Raw genomic sequence first — 17,633 nt, 5'->3', positions numbered from 1 at the left:
TTTCATCCTTCCTAACATCCAGCCTTGCACCCTTCATTCCTTTGTTCTTTTCACCCTACATCCCTTCCACTTTTCCTTATTCGCTTCTTCTTTCATATTTTCTACCTTTCACCTTTGACCCTTTATTTCGCTGCCCTTTTTTTCCATTTTCCTTCCTCACATTGTTTTCTTTCTTCCCTTTCTCTTCCCCATATCTCTATTTGCTGCTGCCTGCCCGATTTGGATGTTTTCCTCATTTCTGTCTCCTTCATTGAACTTGGCTTACGTTGTAGCCGTTCTCTGCAGAGTGCAGACAGAAGAGTGGAAGGACATGAAGAGACCTTTAGTAGGATCCCAGATCTCAAACAAGGTCAATGGTTGCAGTGCCGACCCCCCTCTTAAGCTGCTAATGCAGGAGGTTCACCACGCCACTGGTACAGATTGTTGGGTGTAGACCCCAACACAGAGGTCAGACATATAGGATTTGTGCTTTAGGGTAAAGCACACATGTTGCATGTAGGTATATCATGAGATAGAGATATAACGCTTAACCCTTTGCTTGCACCTGCTTTTCTTTGGTATTAGGATTAGGCAAAGCCACAGTATATTATTTGCCAAATACGATTTGCACCGAAATCTAAAGTTTTTAACTGGCCCTACCCAGACATGCCGCCTAGCATTTATTAGCAGAGGGATGGCACTAGGGCGTTTGGGCGCAGTGCGAGGGTCAACTTTCAGGATAAAGTTGATTTTGTACGTGAAAATTGATCCCATCGCTCTTGTTTGCTGTGCTTTGTGTTGCTTTGCAATGACTTGAATTCCATGAGCACCCGTACAAATCTGTAGAATATCTGACCACACGCCAGTATCCATACAGGTAGTCTTGTGTGTACTGACCTTTTTAAAATGTCAACCATATGTCTTGTATGTGTGAAACACAAACACAAGTGATGCTCTATTCTGTTGGTTTCAGGTTCTCAGCAAGAAAGGAACGTTTTCATGAAGGCCAGGAAGATGTTAAAACCCCTTGAAATGAGGTCGCCTTCTCGTTCTCTGTCGAAGCCTGCCGCCCTCCATTCTCCTCAAAGCAATGGGTCACCTGTGGCTCACAATGGCACTCTAGAAATCGGTGATCAGCAGGATGAACGCCTCAACAGGTCCCTCAAAGAGGCCCTGTTGATTATGAAGTTTAAGTTGGCAGAATTCCCCTACGTGGGGCAAACAATCCAACTCCTTTTGGTTACAGCAAACTTGGCCGGTCATGCCAAGAACCTGAAACTGAATGTAAGCGCGCAGTCCGTGGGGCATGCTGGGAAACCACTGAAGCAGTTCTGGACAGATTCCCTCTATGTCGCACTGGGACCGAAAGAAGGTAAGTAAAAGTAGTATTAATATTATTGGCTGCACTTTCCAAACCTGGTAAAAATTCTAACTGACCAGTTACCATACGTTTCCACTTGCCTCATGCAATTTTTTGGACACTGGAACAGAGCATGCTATATTTTTACTGGTTATATACATGTATAAAATGAAATCAAAAATAGATCATTAGACATCAGAAGTCAGATCCAGGATGCAAACAAAATAGATTAAATATTCCCCTTTCGAGGTGAATGAGATTGTCATAATCCTTTACCCTGGCGGTGACAATATGTAAATGGTAAACTTGGATTCGATTTCTGACAGGAAACTAAAGCACTTTGCTAAAGAGTGTTGCTTGCTAAATAAACGAACTAATAAATTAAATCACTTATTCAGCCTTTTTGACTTGGTCCACTTAAAAGTTCATTGTTCTGTTGGTGATGTTTTTGGAGTGTGTATTTGGAGCAGTTTGTTTTTCCATTCACACAATTTTTTAAGGACTTGTTGAAGTTGACACTGTGGGAGGTGTGTCACAATAATTGTATGCTTCATTCAGACTCAGCGTGGTCTTTAGATTTTGTCGCTGACCACCAAGAATCCATGCAGCTTGCAATGCTCTTCGGCTGTAATCGCCTCTCCTGCTTTGTGCATACACAGTAAGGTATTCCTACTGATTTTTGTTGTGTTGTGCTCCTTATGTTTCAATGATGAGGGGATGGTTTACTTTGGCTCCCAGGTGATGTTGGACATGTTGATGAGAAGGATGTGGGATATACGTAGCGCTAGGGGTCCGTGTGCTGCAGGTGTTGGCACTTGATGGCCATATCTGGGAGGGCAAGAAAGCCAGCACCCAGTAGGGTGTGGCGATGTTGTAACTTGTTCTTACATGTGTCTTTCTGTCTGGTGAATGAATTACCATCTGTCCTACCTCTGCCGGGCACTGTCTTTATTTCAGTTATCCTTTATTTTCAAGGTCTGCCCCTGTCAGTTGCTCATTTGTATTTACTGTGGTCCAGAGCCTGCCTCTTTCAAGCTCCCCTGTTGCAGACTGGCCTACCTTTAGCTGTAGGTCATCTACCTCAAATGGTGATTGGTGCATTGTACCACTTCTATGGAATCGTGGAGCCCACCTGAAGCACTGTTATGTTATGTTATGTTAAACTCTTTTATAAAGCGCACAGCTGCCCCAACGAAGGGGCGTCCCGGCGCTAGCAACAGTATCCAAAGGAGGGAAGATGAGATTAAGCCGTAGGGAAGAGAACGGTCTTGATAGCTTTGCGAAATGAGGTCAAACAGTTAATACCAGGTCGGCCTCTCATTCATTTCAGATCTCATGAAGGAAGTACCATCCACTTTACTTCAAGGGGTGGAGCGATTTGGTCGCCACTCAGAGTAGCAGCGGTGTTGGCAGCATTTGACTTGTAAAGTCCCCGGTGCAGTGATTACAGAAGTGCAGAGCGCCAGGACACTCTCTGGAGTAACAGTGCGCTATACAAATGCTCTTTCATTCATTCAAAGTGTATTATAATGGAATCAGCTGACAAGAAGCACACGGTAAGGGAATACAGCCCCTCTATTAAATAGGATTAAACAGGGGACAGACTGGAGGAAAAAAGGCCGTGAAAAACAGCTCTTTTGAAGGGTTACCCCCAAAAAATCCTAGGCAGCACATCAGGGGTAATTACATTGCAGGCACTACATCGGGAAGTTTTGCTACAGTAATGACAGGCATCAGTACATCACCAGGGACATTACTTCGCATTGCAGGTAAGTACAAATAAGTATTACATTTAAAGCTTTTTTTGAAATATTTTTCCATTTTATGCATTTATATATGTATATACCTATACATATAGATAATATAAAATAAGTTATAATTAAAATGAATACTAAACCATTAAAATTAAGCCTCCCTACAAAAGATTGGCTTTCTAAACATCTGGTTTATTCTTCACAAGCACCTCATCCGCTTTGTCTGCCCACAGGAAAACCTGCTGTTCCGATTACGCCTGACTTTCAGTTTACATTTAAAACATACACCTCCTACATTGCTTCTTACATGAGTAAATTCTCAGGCGTGTTTATGAATGAGTTGTGAATACCACAACTGGCCCGTCACCTTTCCCTAAACAATCTTTGGTACTAGTTCTCATATCTGCTACTAGCTCCTTAGCTGCTCTCTGCTTTGTTGTCTTGCAGCACCACACACTTCACGCATTGCACTGGCACGGGGCCCTAGTAATTACCAGTAGCTTATTCAAACCTTCCACCCGTCACTTTTTTGTGTAATCCAGGGATGCCTTTCATGGTAGCCATCCACGTTATAGATGACATAAATAAATAAATATTCTCAACCCAGCATCAAAACAGAAAACATTGTGTATGCCCCCATTTGCACATCCAACCAAGATGATACAGCACTCAACTCAATGTAAACACTCATTGCCCAACTACAGAAAACCCTATAATACTTTTAAAAGAGGGGTTCCGATCATTTTGTCCGCATGACCTTTCACCCGTCTTTCCTTAGTAGTCTCCATGCCACATCATGTGAGCTACCTATGCAGCTGTGACCTGGTTATGGTGAAACCCCACTTGTAGTTCTTCAAGACACTGTCCATTCACCTTATTGTCCACAGTGCGCAGAAACAACGCTTTCAAGGGGGTGAAGCTGCTTGACAAAATACAAGGTGGGGCTGAAATTGTGAAGATAAGATGTGTCCAGCGAGGGCTTCTGCAAAAGAACTTCTGCAAGAGTCCTTTTCATGTATACTAGAAAAATGCTGATAGGAAGAGAGCAATTGAAAATACTGAAAAGATAAGAAGCGGCAAGGGAAGCATATAATATTTAGACCCCTGATTTGACAAGAGAACAGAGAGAATCCACCATGATTCAGGCCTAATTCTTTCTATAGAAAACTCTTTATCGTGCTCCTCTGCAGCAGGTACATTATTGCACCAGGTATCTTGCCAACTATCAAGTTCTTGCTGTTCAAGCCTGCAATGTCACATCAATCCTGAATAGCTCACGTAAACCTCGAAGGATTCCTGTAAGTATTTCAAAGTCACCAAGAATGACTGGGTGAAGCTGGGAAGGATGCATTACCATAACATGGATCCCTAAAGCCCATCCAGTACCAGAGAGCAAGCAACATTCAGCGAGGCCCTACTGGGGCCCACACCTTTCTATGTCACCACTTTCTCTAGGGAGGTGGCACACCTAATTGTGACTTGCTCTAATGCACACTCTCTGTGGGCACTGATAGGGAGAAATTAATACTTGCAAACATTGTGTACTTTAGAAAGACCTTTATGGTCACATATTGTATATCGTGCAACCACAGCCCCAGGAAATGTTTCAAAATCTTTCATTAGTAAAATTAAGTAATTTTTAGGTCTGTGATAAGACAGGTATAGATGTCTGGAATACCTTATAGTATCATTTCAAACGTGAAATAACAAGCAGTACAAATATAGAGTGGTATTTGGGACAGCACACTTCAGCTAATGGTTTTCATGTGTTTTATAATGGATTGTCATTGCTTGGATATGTTGTCCATCAAGGCCAGTGCATTTTCTGGATGATTACAATGTGTCATTTGTATTTCTTTTTTGTTGGAGTATCAAGTAGTCTTTTTGTTAGACTGCAAATGCTAGCATGTAGCATGTAATGAGACCCTGAGTATGTTCTTTGATATACTTTTCTGAATCAACAAGATTCTAATTTCTGATTTTGGCCTTTTTGTGTAGAAAGTGTCTGCTATTTGGATGTATTCGCCTGTCATAAAGACACAACTCACAAACTGCATTTTGTTGTACATAATGTAATACTATTCTACTGCTACCTTCCTACTACATTTATACTATAAATTCACAACGTTGTGTACATCTCCACTTCTCTTATCTTTCCTATGGAGAGATCTTCAACAACACATGCACGTTTACCTTTTAGTGGTAAATGTGGGAGGCACCAGAGGGAGCAGTTGGAAAAAGGAGCATGCTTACTACTAAAAGGGAGGGGTTACGGGAGGAGTAAGACTCAGTTTAGGGGGGTTAGGCAGAGTTTTAGGGTGAGACAGGCACCCACCAGCAAAAAGAGTAATCCCATTGCTACAATAAACTGCACTTCTAAAGTTACTGCTGTCATAAAGTAACCAAAAAAGTAGTAAATATACTCAAGCTCTGAACTGGAGTAAGCACCACACATTACCAACCAGTGGTACTGCAACACCCTCCAAGAGAAAATAATAGAGGTATGGACTTAAAATCAAAACCCAATAGGAAATAATGTTAAATTAAATTATATTAAATTATTTAAACAAGTTACACATTTTAATTTAATGTTAGAAAAATCTAAAAATAAAGCATATTTTGTATTTTATTTTAAACTATTTTAATAACACTTTTGATTTTTAAAATGAATGTGAATTTTTTTTCATTAAAATATTAAATGTTTTTTTAATTAATGCTATTTATCAATTGTACTAATTTATATTACATCATACACATTTTTTTACGTTTGGTTGGAATTTTGTTTTTAATTTAGACTTCAGAAAAATTATTTTCAATAAAAAATAAGTTAAGCCATCAGGGGTTGATACTAGCTACGGTAGAACTACAGACATGTGCAGTTTGATGTGCTATAATTGTATTTTCTTTGTGTTTCTTATGCTTTCTGCTAAAATGCAATAACATTAATTACATTAAAAAAGTGTAACCATTGGGGCAGAAATCTCTCTATGCTAAAGGATTGGATAAAGTAAAAATTATTTATTAAACTTTAAACAAATTAGTAACAATACATATATATTAAAAAATAATTTAATTTTAAAAATGTCTTTTAAAATAGAGCATAATAAAGAAAGAGATACAGCACCATCATCTTAATTGTGAATTAAATACTTAACATAAATGCATTAAATTTAAAAAAATTAAGATTTGTTAAAAAAGAAAATCCCAACTTAAGTAAAATGTCTATATTTATCTATTATGTATCAAACGTTGCAAAATGTGATGTATAGAATTAATTTAAATAATTTATTTTATTTTAAAAATGCCAGGTTACATTTATTTTTTAATTAAAAACTTTTAATAAACTATATTATCATAAAACATTTATTTTTATTTATTTTTAAAATTATTTTTATTAACAAAAAATACATTTATTATATACATTCAAAAAGTCTAAAGAAAGTAATGTCATTTAAGATTATTTCCTTTAGGGTTGTATTTTAAGTCCCTTCCTACAATATTTTCAATGAGAGGGTGTTGCAATGGTTTGCCATGTGTGGTGCTGCACTCACTACTGGTCTTTTTTGGCAGTAGTAACTTTCACTTGTATATTTATCTCTACCCCGTTTCAGGTTGTGGAGACATGTTAGTTTACTCTTTTGAGTAACCTTACATGCAAAAACGGTCAAAAGCAGAGTTACACAAAAGTGTAAGAGTAAACTTACATGTGTAACTTACTCACAAGTCTAAGTTACCTTTGTGAATAGCCCTGTTAGTGCAGTTCACTAATTAGCTTAACTCTGCTTATGCAGTCTGTCCTTAAAATGTGCCCTACTCCCAGCTTCCATATTGTTGTGAGCCGAAGATGTCGCTTCATTATGTGATTTTCTATCTACACAGCTATAGAGGAACACGCACCAACACCAAACTAATACCGAACACTTCCCCAGACCTATTGGCTATCCCTATGCTGTATTTCATATATGTAGGATTTCGACTTAGGTACAGGAGTAGTAAACGCTATATAAATACTCCAATTGCCTCAATACACTAGAGGAGGCACCGCAGGGTGGTGTGAAAACCAATGACATGAAACGATCATATGTTGTCTTATCATGTATGACTTCAGAAGTGTAACAAGGAGATCATGGGTCATTATCTAAATAAGAAACTCCTTTTGTGTTGAAACACAGCCAAAATTGGGGAGCATAGTACCCTTCGAACTCCTGCCCCTAACTTTACATTGCTGCTGTTACAGATGTTGAGGGGCGGGGTTGTTTTTTTCATATGATGACAACACAAAGTAGGATTAGCAATGCATCACATGAAAATGTAAACAAAAAATGGACTAATCGACGGCATAAATGCTTGCACTAAATATATATGTTTCTTTTCCAGAAAAGGGTGTGCTGTTTAAGATACCCTATTCAGTATATGGAAACTTCCTAGATGAAAGCAACTTAATTCACTTCGTAGCTATGGGAGAACAGAACACCAACTGGGAGAAGTTGCTTGTGCAGAAAGATATTACCCTCGCCTTCCCGGATGTGATAATCAGTGTATGAAACATTTTCTTTCTTGTTGGGGTTTATGGCCAAGTGAACACGTGTGATTCAAACTCACAATGGATACAGAGGCTGGTTAAAACACACTTTGAACCACTAACCGGAGACCCCCATATTGCTGACCTGCTGTTTCACAGAACATGCATTTTTATCACCATATGTGTAGTTAACTTTTAACCATTCGGTGCAGGCATGGTAGCAAAATTGTTCGAGGATACTGCTTAACAGGGGCCTTATTAACAATGGGTATCAGAGACCTGGGCACACATTTACTAACTTTTTGGGCTGGGTCTGTGTTACTTTTGTAATGCAAACCCGACTCAGTGGCCTAGATTTACAAGCATTTTGCACTGTGTTTGCATCACAATAGTGACGCAAACCAGCGGAATATGTTTTTATTTAATTTACTTTCGAGCGCTGCAAATTTGACTGAAAGTAAAGCAAAGCAGTGCGCTGCCTCAAGGGGGCATTTCATGGGTGGTACACTGGCGTTCTCATGCAACCACCTATGGTTTTTCATGCAAAACCCTATTGACTAACAATGTAGACAGGGTTTGTGCCAAAAAATGACGCCAGGCATAATAAGGAGGAATGCTTCAATTTCTCCTAACTTTTCCCACTTTACATATGTGCTGCACTGTACAGCACACATCCAAAGTGGGAAAAGTTTTAAAGTTAGTCTAAGCATACTATTTTCTGCTGAAAGGGTGTCCTTCCAGTACAAAACCTATGCTAGACTCACACAGACACCCTTGTACTATGGTGCAAAGGTGTGTGCGTGGTGCACGGCAGCACATTTTTGCGTTGGTGCTAGGGAGAGGGGAGGAGAGTGCCATACCTCTGTAAATATGGTGCCATACGTCTGTAAATATGGTGCTCTCCTGCTCTCTCCTTCTCACACAACGCAGCACATAATTTTTGGCGGCTGCACTGAGTGGCGTGAGGCTTCCTGTGTTTCCCTTATATATTAACAATGCGGTATTATTTCTCATATTGCCATTCTGTTATGGAAATGTAAGGGCATACCACAGCCTTTTAAAAAAAAAACACACCCACTGGAGCGCGGATTTCCGCGCGGTGCTGAAGGTTCTGAGCGCGGGCGGGGCCATGACGGAGCGGTTCCGTCATGCGCACAGCGCAACCGACGCTCATGACGGAACCGCTCCGTCATGAGCGTCGAAGGGGTTAAAAGTGTACCACTACTTTCTTGCTCTGTATTTCAAACCTGTGTCAATGTACCAAAAAAAGATGGGGTTTTCAAAAACTTTCTAAATGCATTCTTTCATATTTAGACACATGATCAAAAAGTAATTTGCATTCTCTGAATTTGAACCCACAATCTTCAGAGTGAGCGTCCAAGACTTTATACATTAGGCCACAAGTGACTCCAACTGACACTCCAGAAATCATCATTAACTTACTTGAAAGACAGCAGGCTATAAAAACAAACAACTAGGCCTGGACAGAGTTCACGGAGTTCTGCCATGCAAAACTCTGCGAACTGATGAAAAAACTCAGCCGCGCTATACGGAGTTCCGCAAGCGGTGGAGTGCATTGGATCGAGCCATTTGCTCAGATTTTTAGCACCGGGTGTTTGTCCCACGCTAGAAAATCAGCGTGAACTGCACCATGTGCAGTGCAAAAGGGCACTGCTCCTTTCTGACGCTCGCATAGATGTTCTACTCAAGTGGCAGCTTCCTGAACGCGAAGGATAGGATTCTTAACGCAAACGGTAGTGGCCATCCACGACCGCCCGCATTGTGAAATCTCGCCGGGACGTGTTCGGGAGTAAGATTTTCCCCTTTCGCGCTCGCCAACTTAACGTTGACGAGCACGAGTGAGAAAAAAACTCCATTCCTCTATGTGGAGTGGAGTTTTTGGGAACTCCATGCGCTACGCAGAGTGCGGAGTAGGAAAAACTCTGCAAACTCTGCTAGCAGTGCAGAATTTCACACCCAGGCTTAAAAAAAACATGAACACGAGCTGCCAGTAAAGCAAGAATTTTTTTTTTTAACTATTTACCAGATATTCCACTGCTGAACTTTCAAATTAAGCAAAATAACCTTGTATGAACATTCAAACTCTACAATTGACCAGACCTCAGTACCGACTCACCCAAATTACAAACGTTATTGGAATGCGGGGCTCAGCCGAAGCCGACCTTGGAAAGGCAATTGACCTTTGAAAACAAATAAACAATAATGCATGTACCTCACACTTTTACTAAACACATATTACCCAGCATTTACAAAATAAATAATATAATTACAATAAATAAAACACCCAAAGTGCTCTACAGCATATCAGTGCAAGCATGTAACTTTAGCAGCACGAAAAGAGGAAGTTGGTTATGGACTGCCTCTATTTATAGAGTGGGCTGTGTTTCTCCTTTATTGTTACTTTTCGCCTTGGGGAGCAGGATTGTGGAAAATGTGGTTTGCTTTAAATGTGCTTCTTAATTTGAATAGCAGGAAAGGAGACTGCATTATAGAGCCTCCTGTCTAGTACTGAACCCATCAGCCATTTTCAGTATAACAGAGGCTGATTTTTTCATACAGTCATTTGTTATAAAAATGTTCTTATAGGTTATGCAAAATGCTTTAAACATAATGTAAGACACAAGCATAATGCAAATGAATTCTTCAGTTAAATATACACCTTATCATGTTCTGAGAGTTTTTCGAATTATTAGTGAAGTTTACTCTTTCTTATCCTAGGTACTTGGAAGAGTTATGCTTAATCAACCAGTAACAATACAGCTTAGTTTTGCCAATCCTTTTGCCGAGGCGATTGAGGATTGCCTCTTGGAGGTGCAGGGCAGTGGACTGCTCCAAAAACAGCTCCAGATGAGGTGAGTGCATTATACATGGTGCCTTTGTACTGCAATCTGTAAAGCTGAGCTTCACTACAATCCTCGTAGGAATAAAGAATCAGGTTAAAACAGGAGTGTGGTGCAAAACGAGTTTCTAGCATGTGCAGACTTTATCGCTCTGATTCAGGGAGGACCTGGCGGGCAGTTCGGGCTGGACTGTTCCTATTAGAGCAGGGCCAAGAATGAGTTGTATATGGATGGGTCTGAACTGAGGCGGCACAGTGGGCAAAAGCACAATGGGTGGGGTGCTAACCCGAGCGATTGCCAGTGGTTAGACGTATTGCAAGCATTCCTCCCATCACCTTTTGTGTGTTTCTTGTGCCTCCCTAAGTGGCAAGGTTTTGCCCAGATGTGGATCCCATACTCACAGTGCCACTGGAACCAAGCCACACCGACTGAAGAGCCATCAGGATGAAGCCAGTCCTGGGTTGCTTGTGTTTCAGTTCAGGAAGGACCGGGTCAAGACTGATTTGCATATAGCTAGGTTCAAACTGCGGTGGCATGGTAGGCAAAAGAAAGATCATTTGGAGTGCTACCCCGAGCGATTGCCAGTGGTTGGACGTATTGCGAGCATTCCTCCCATCACCTTTTGTGAGTAAGACTTTACTGCACCCCTCAGGTTTTTCTCTACATGATTTTTGCCAGATAAAATGGACCGAATGCATGCAAGGTAAAACCTTACCAGTTTGAGTTTTTGTCTAGGATTGGTGAAAAACACAAGACATTAATACCTCGGACATTAAGAATAGTGTGGTGATACTGCACCTGTAAAATACACCCCCTGGAAATATTGGTGAGGTATTATCTTTTCAGGATTATCTGGGATTTGTAGAGCGGCTCCCGGTAGTCTCCTTGGTGCAACAAAGGACCAATGAAGGAGCACCTGATTGGCTGAAAGATTTAGGATTGTATTGGTGGATTCAGATTCCACACAAAAAACTGAAGTGTCAACTTGTACCTGGTCGCTTCACTGACCCTAGAGCCTCCCTCCCCATTGCACTCCTGTGACCCCTTATCTACTGCAGTTCAAAGTGACACGCTTAGAATAAGTGTGTTGTTTAATGAGATCAAAGACCCGGGACACAGATTTTAGTTTTGTTTAAACAGCAGCCCATAGAGCAGAGCTGAACAGCTGTCTTTCAGAGGAGTTAACATCTGAATTTCTCAAATGTAATGTGGGCTGGCAATTGAGCCCTGTGACATCATTGGAAGTAAAATCACCGAACTGATATTGCCAGAAATAACACTACCCCAGCTGACATTGCACATGGCACTGAAGTAGCTCCTGTATAAAAGGGAAAGGAGTCTTTACAGGAGTGAAAGCACAAGACAAACAAAACACAATATTCCTCCTTATACATTTATGTTTTATTGAGGAAAGTGGAATATGTGCCTAGAATACTCTAAGTGGTAGACGAGGAACTTGCTTCATCTACATCTCTAATGATGACTCTGTCCACAATATGTACAGCACCAAATCTTAGATTCCTCTGCTCATTTTCTTTCTTTTTTCTTTCTTTCTTTCTTTCTTTCTTTCTTTCTCTTTGTCTTACTCTTCCTTTTCTTCCTCTCCATGAATAAGCCCAAATGTAACTGCACTGGAAGTGTAGACATGAAATATATAGGAACGTTAAATGTGTCCTGCTTCCCCCACACAAAAAGCTAGCTCACACACATTCTTGAATATTGCCAAGTGTCCAGGTAGCCAAAGCACAAATGAGGCAAATTGCCAGGCGTCCCTCTTCCTACAGTCAGAATGACCTTGGTCTCCTTCTGAAAGTCATTCAGACAGTTCATATATAGGCAAACCACCTCTTGCTCAGCCACGTATCCAATTCACTGACATGTTGAGCGAGACTTTGAATACTCCTGTAGAACCACATTTATTGGTGCCAGAAGTTCTTTTACATCTAAATACGATGCTGAATCAGGAACGTCAAGACGTTCATACATACAAGGTAACAATTAAAGCCAGCTGCGAGCCATGTCCAACCATCCATCTGAGTAGAAAAAGCAGCACCAGCCACTGCCTTTCAAACGCCTCTCTCGACCCCCATCAGAATAAAAATTCAGATTCACTATACATTTTGGGCATATTTTTTACTGCTTTGAAAGGGTGTTCCTCTTCGTCTGATGCTGCCTGAATAACAACTCATATTTTCCTTAACTACAGTGGGAGGGATCTCTTGACAAAGTGCATAAAAGATCTTATATGTGATTGAAGCACCTCAGTGCCTCCCTTCACTGCTCCTGCCCATTTGGTGATGACCTTCTGGGGTTAGTATCACTGCCTACTGCAGCATATGAACTTTACAAGTTCAAATCCCAGTGATGCAGACTTAACTTTCTACAGTTAATAAATTGAGTGAATAAGGTGGGTAGTATTAACATTTGTTATTGATAGTGCGCTGAAGTATGCAATGAAGCACTTTATAAAAACATGCTTGCCCAACAATCACTCCTAATCTTTACTTCCTGCCCATGGGTTGGAACATCAAAGCTTCAGGCCCGTTGGCCATTGGAGTAAACGACCAAAATATAGAATCCAAAATATAGACAGGACAGAATATCGACTCCAAAATATAGATAGGACAGAATATCGAATTACCAAAATATAGATAGGACAGAATATCGAAATTGGGGTATGAAATATCGATTTCCATAATATCTAATTTAAACTATCGATTTCCATAATATCTGATTTTTCTTAGTGTTATGTATGGTAGCATATGTGTTAAAATTATGTATTATTTTTGTAATGTATGTTTAATTTTGTTAAAGTAATGAATGTTATGTAATGTAATTTTTGCGTAATTTAATTCCGTAGCGGGTTGTGGGTTTATAGGGGAATAGGGTGGGAAGTAATTTAATTATAGTAAATTAAATATTAATTTTTATTTATATGTATTGATAATTAATTGATTGATAATTAATTATTAATTGGTAATTAATTTCTATTAATTGGTGATTAATTTTTATTAATTGGTAATTCATTTTTATTAATTGATTAATTGATAATTATGTTAATTGTATTTTGTATTATTAGGAGCGGGTTGTGGGTTTATAGGGGAATTGGGTGGAAAGTAATTTAACTGTAATAAAGTAAATATTATTTTTTATTTATGTGTATTGATATTTGATAATTACTTATTAATTGGTAAATAATTTTTATTAATTGTAACTATTTTTTCTTAATTGCTAATTAATTGTTATTAATTGATTAATTGATAATAATGTTAATTGTATTTTTTATTATTGGGAGTGGGTTCTGGGTTTATAGGGGAATTGGGTGGGAAGTAATTTAATTGTAATAAAGTAAATATTAATTTTTATTTATATATATATTGATAATTAATTGATAATTAATTATTGATTGGTAATTAATTTTTATTAATTGGTAATTACATTTTTTTCAATGGTTATTAATTTTTATTAATTGGTAATTATTTTTAATACATTTTTTATTGGTATTGATAATTAATTTAATCTAATTTTCAGATTAAATCATTACTTTCCCTACTGTTGCACTCTCAGGAGTGGGAATAGTAATTTTTACCTTCCCGCTATCCAACGCTTTTCCTACTGTTGCACTCTCTGGAGTGGGAATAGTAATTTTTACCCTCCCGCTATCCAACCCTTTCTTTACTGTTGCACCAACTGGAGTGGGAATAGTAATTTTTACCCTCCCGCTATCCAACGCTTTCCCTACTGTTGCACTCTCTGGAGTGGGAATAGTAATTTTTACCCACCCACTATCCAACGCTTTCCCTACTGTTGCACTCTCTGGAGTGGGAATAGTAATTTTTACCCTCCCGCTATCCAACGCTTTCCCTACTGTTTCACTCACTGGAGTAGGAATAGTAATTTTTACCCTCCCGCTATCCAACGCTTTCCCTACTGTTGCACTCACTGGAGTGGGAATAGTAATTTTTACCCTCCTGCTATCCAACACTTTCCTTACTGTTGCACTCACTGGAGTGGGAATTCTAATTTTTACCCTCGCGCTATCCAACGCTTTCCCTACTGTTGCACTCTTTGGTGTGGGAATAGTAATTTTTACCCCTACCCTATCCAACGTTTTCCCTACTGTTGCACTCACTGGAGTGGGAATAGTAATTTTTACCCCTACGCAATCCAACGCTTTCCCTACTGTTGCACTCAATGGCGTGGGAATAGTAATTTTTACCTTCCCGCTATCCAACGCTTTCCCTACTGTTGCACTCTCTGGAGTGGGAATAGTAATTTTTAGCCTCCCGCTATCCAACGCTTTCCCTACTGTTGCACTCTTTGGAGTGGGAATAGTAATTTTTACACTCTCACTATCCAACAAAATCTCTACTTTTTTTTACATTACATTTAGTATTTTTACATTTTAAGCTTTTTTATATTATTTTAAGTATGTTTCATTTAATTGTTTTTAATATTTAATTACTTTTATATTATTTTTAATACATTTAAAAAAATCGATATTTTAGTTAACTATATTTTAACATTCTATATTTTGGAATCGATATTTTAGTACTTACCTGTTTGTAGATAGGGATTCTATATTCTGTACTTCGATATTTTGGAGTCGATATTTTGGGCATTCTATATTATGTCCCTCGATATTTAGTCACTGAACCGGCCATTGGAGGCAAGCATGCAGCTGTGGGTCTGAAGATTAAGACAATAAATGCAGAACCACTGACTTTGAGGCAAAGACAGTGAAGACTACAGGGAGTCCCAAAGTGAGAAATTGAATTTTTGAACGAGGGGGCTGTTAATTCTCCTCAAGCAAAAACCAGAATCCCTGTGAGGGTGAACCACAAAAGTCACCAAATTAACTTGAGCTTAACCCACATGGCATAAGGTCTCAAGGTGGCATCAGAAATTCTGAGGTATCCATGGATGTCGCAAGGCATCCAGCCCAAAATGGCACATTGCTGTAGTTGGTCATAAAACTGACTCAACAACAGCAGTGCGTAAAAAAACAGAGGCGATGCTTCAGTTTTGACTGACACAAGTAGCCTACTGTATGGGGACCTATGTAATAGAGTGTCAAAAGGTGAAAATCTCACCTTACACTCTATTACATTGGTCCTGGATGTTGTGCATACTAGTGGGCATAGTGCACTTATGTGTTCCACTATACATACATATGTGTGACATAATTCATTAATGGTGTGTAATGTGTGATTTACTGTGTTACCTACCTCATGTGGCACTTGCCTGTTGCGGGGAAGTGACTTGATTGTAGATTACACTGTTTCAAGTCACTTAAGCTGGTCATATTCCTCTGAAACAGCCAATGTGTCATTCGTATGCCTGAGTTTTAGAGGCATAGGAATTTTAACTCATCTCAAGCTCAGTGGCCCGCCTCATTACGATGCGTCACTTTGGGAAAAAGTCATAAACACCACTGTGTCAGTTTTACAGGGGATTTTAGGTGGGAACGCCTACCTCGTATATATTAAAACTAACATAATGTAGCTGTTTTTGAGGGAAAAGAAACAACGAAGGCCAACAAATTGTGACGCATCAGCCTAGATGCGTCACCTTGTAAATATGGAGCAATGACATTGCCGCCACTGCGGTCAAACAAATTATGCAGTGGTGGTGCAAGTTCCTTGTAAATATGCCTCAAAATATGCACCACGTACTCTAGGTAACATGGTTACATCTTGGCAATCTACTTTCAACATTGAATGTCAGTGCTTTTTTTTAACTCTCTCCATCTTTTTTTGTTTCAGCATTGGAGCCATGGGCCCAAGACAGCGATCAAGTGTCAACTTTGAAATTATCCCTTATAAGAGTGGTGTAAAACAGCTTCAGGTCAACATCACCAGCAACAAATTTAGAGCTATGAAAGGCTGCAAAAGCATCGACGTGCCCCCAATAGCTACACAATAAGCGCACGTCTAGAAGATATATTTTATTAACACACGTTTTATATTTTTTTATGTTTGTGCGTTTGGTGTCTTGAGGTGGGAACTATTTTAAATCAAGAACCATACTAATCACAATATTCAGTTGTCTGTTGTACCTGATATGTCATGAAACAATAAAATATTTTGTGTATTTAGAAAATGGGTAGAACGCTGGCAGTCAGTTCATCACGTTTCTGTTTTCATTACTTGTCATTTTATCAGAGGTAGTTTTAGTACCTGACTAAATATAATTAGCCCAGTTCAATTGTAAATTGTTTGTGAACAGCCAGTGGCCATTATTCATACACAAAAGAAAAAACGTAAATCTGTTTTGCTTGTTACAAAGTCCTTCAAGATTAGCTGTTGCTGTTTAAATAAGAGTTATGTGACATAAAGTCCTGGTCATTGAATAAATATAATTAATCTTACTCATGTTCCAATACTGTGAATAGGAATCAACAATAGATGGAATGGTCCTTACACAATAGTTCATCACTGCTGCTGACTCACAGAGAAAGGAATACATCATTCATGTGCAAAAGACCATTGATCACCCAATAGCCTAATATTATAGTTTTTTTTTTTTTTACGAAGTTTTATATAGCGCAAACTAGACCCGATGGTATCAGGTATCAGAGCGCTTTACATAGGAGCAGTTGCGTTACATGAGGACACATTCATTTTTGTTAGGCACAGGGAGATTAAGTGATTTGCCCAGAATCACAGGATGTTCAGCGTCATTGCCGAGACTCAAACCCGGGTCCCCAGATTCGAGGTTGACCACCCTAGCTGTTAGGCATTGTCACCAACATCTCAATTTCTTATCGCCTAGAATGTGAAAACTCAGTGATCTGCCCTCATACCAGTACTGTGGCTGCTTTGATATTACCACAATCCAGAATTTCTTCTTGACCAAAAATCTGCTCATTCTGGTAATTTTCAGTGGTCACTTGACCCCAAATCCTCGAAGAGAAGCTCCTTGGCAAGTAATTGCAGATGTTCTATTTCATTTTTCTTTTCTTTACTTCCCATTTAGTACATACAACTACTCCAGTATCCTTTTTAGGTATGGCTTGATAACACAGCGGTAGCAAGACCTTATCTCATCACAAACAAAAAATGTTATGAGTACTACAGAGAGGGACTGTGGCTCCACCCAGATGTTGGTTCGTCTGAGTATAGCTTTTGCTTTGTCAAAAGCTGTGTGCTTCTTCA

The 17,633-nt window shown here is 39.3% G+C and overlaps 1 protein-coding gene across 1 annotated transcript in view; it reads left to right on the top strand.

Annotated features, from left to right (window-relative positions):
* TGM5 (transglutaminase 5) overlaps positions 1 to 16,587 on the top strand; it is a 189,993-nt gene extending 173,406 nt beyond the window's left edge. The window contains exons 10-13 of the mRNA XM_085619303.1: positions 953 to 1,351; positions 7,471 to 7,631; positions 10,355 to 10,488; positions 16,242 to 16,587. Of these exons, the coding sequence (XP_085475429.1) occupies positions 953 to 1,351; positions 7,471 to 7,631; positions 10,355 to 10,488; positions 16,242 to 16,401 (854 nt within the window). The 3' untranslated portion in view covers positions 16,402 to 16,587. The remainder of the gene's footprint in view (positions 1 to 952; positions 1,352 to 7,470; positions 7,632 to 10,354; positions 10,489 to 16,241) is intronic.
* The last annotated feature ends 1,046 nt before the right edge of the window (positions 16,588 to 17,633 follow it).

The sequence above is a fragment of the Triturus cristatus genome, chromosome 7 (assembly GCF_964204655.1).
Source record: "Triturus cristatus chromosome 7, aTriCri1.1, whole genome shotgun sequence".
Classification (NCBI taxonomy): Eukaryota; Metazoa; Chordata; class Amphibia; order Caudata; family Salamandridae; genus Triturus; species Triturus cristatus.
This window is presented reverse-complemented; position numbering and strand designations above follow the sequence as displayed.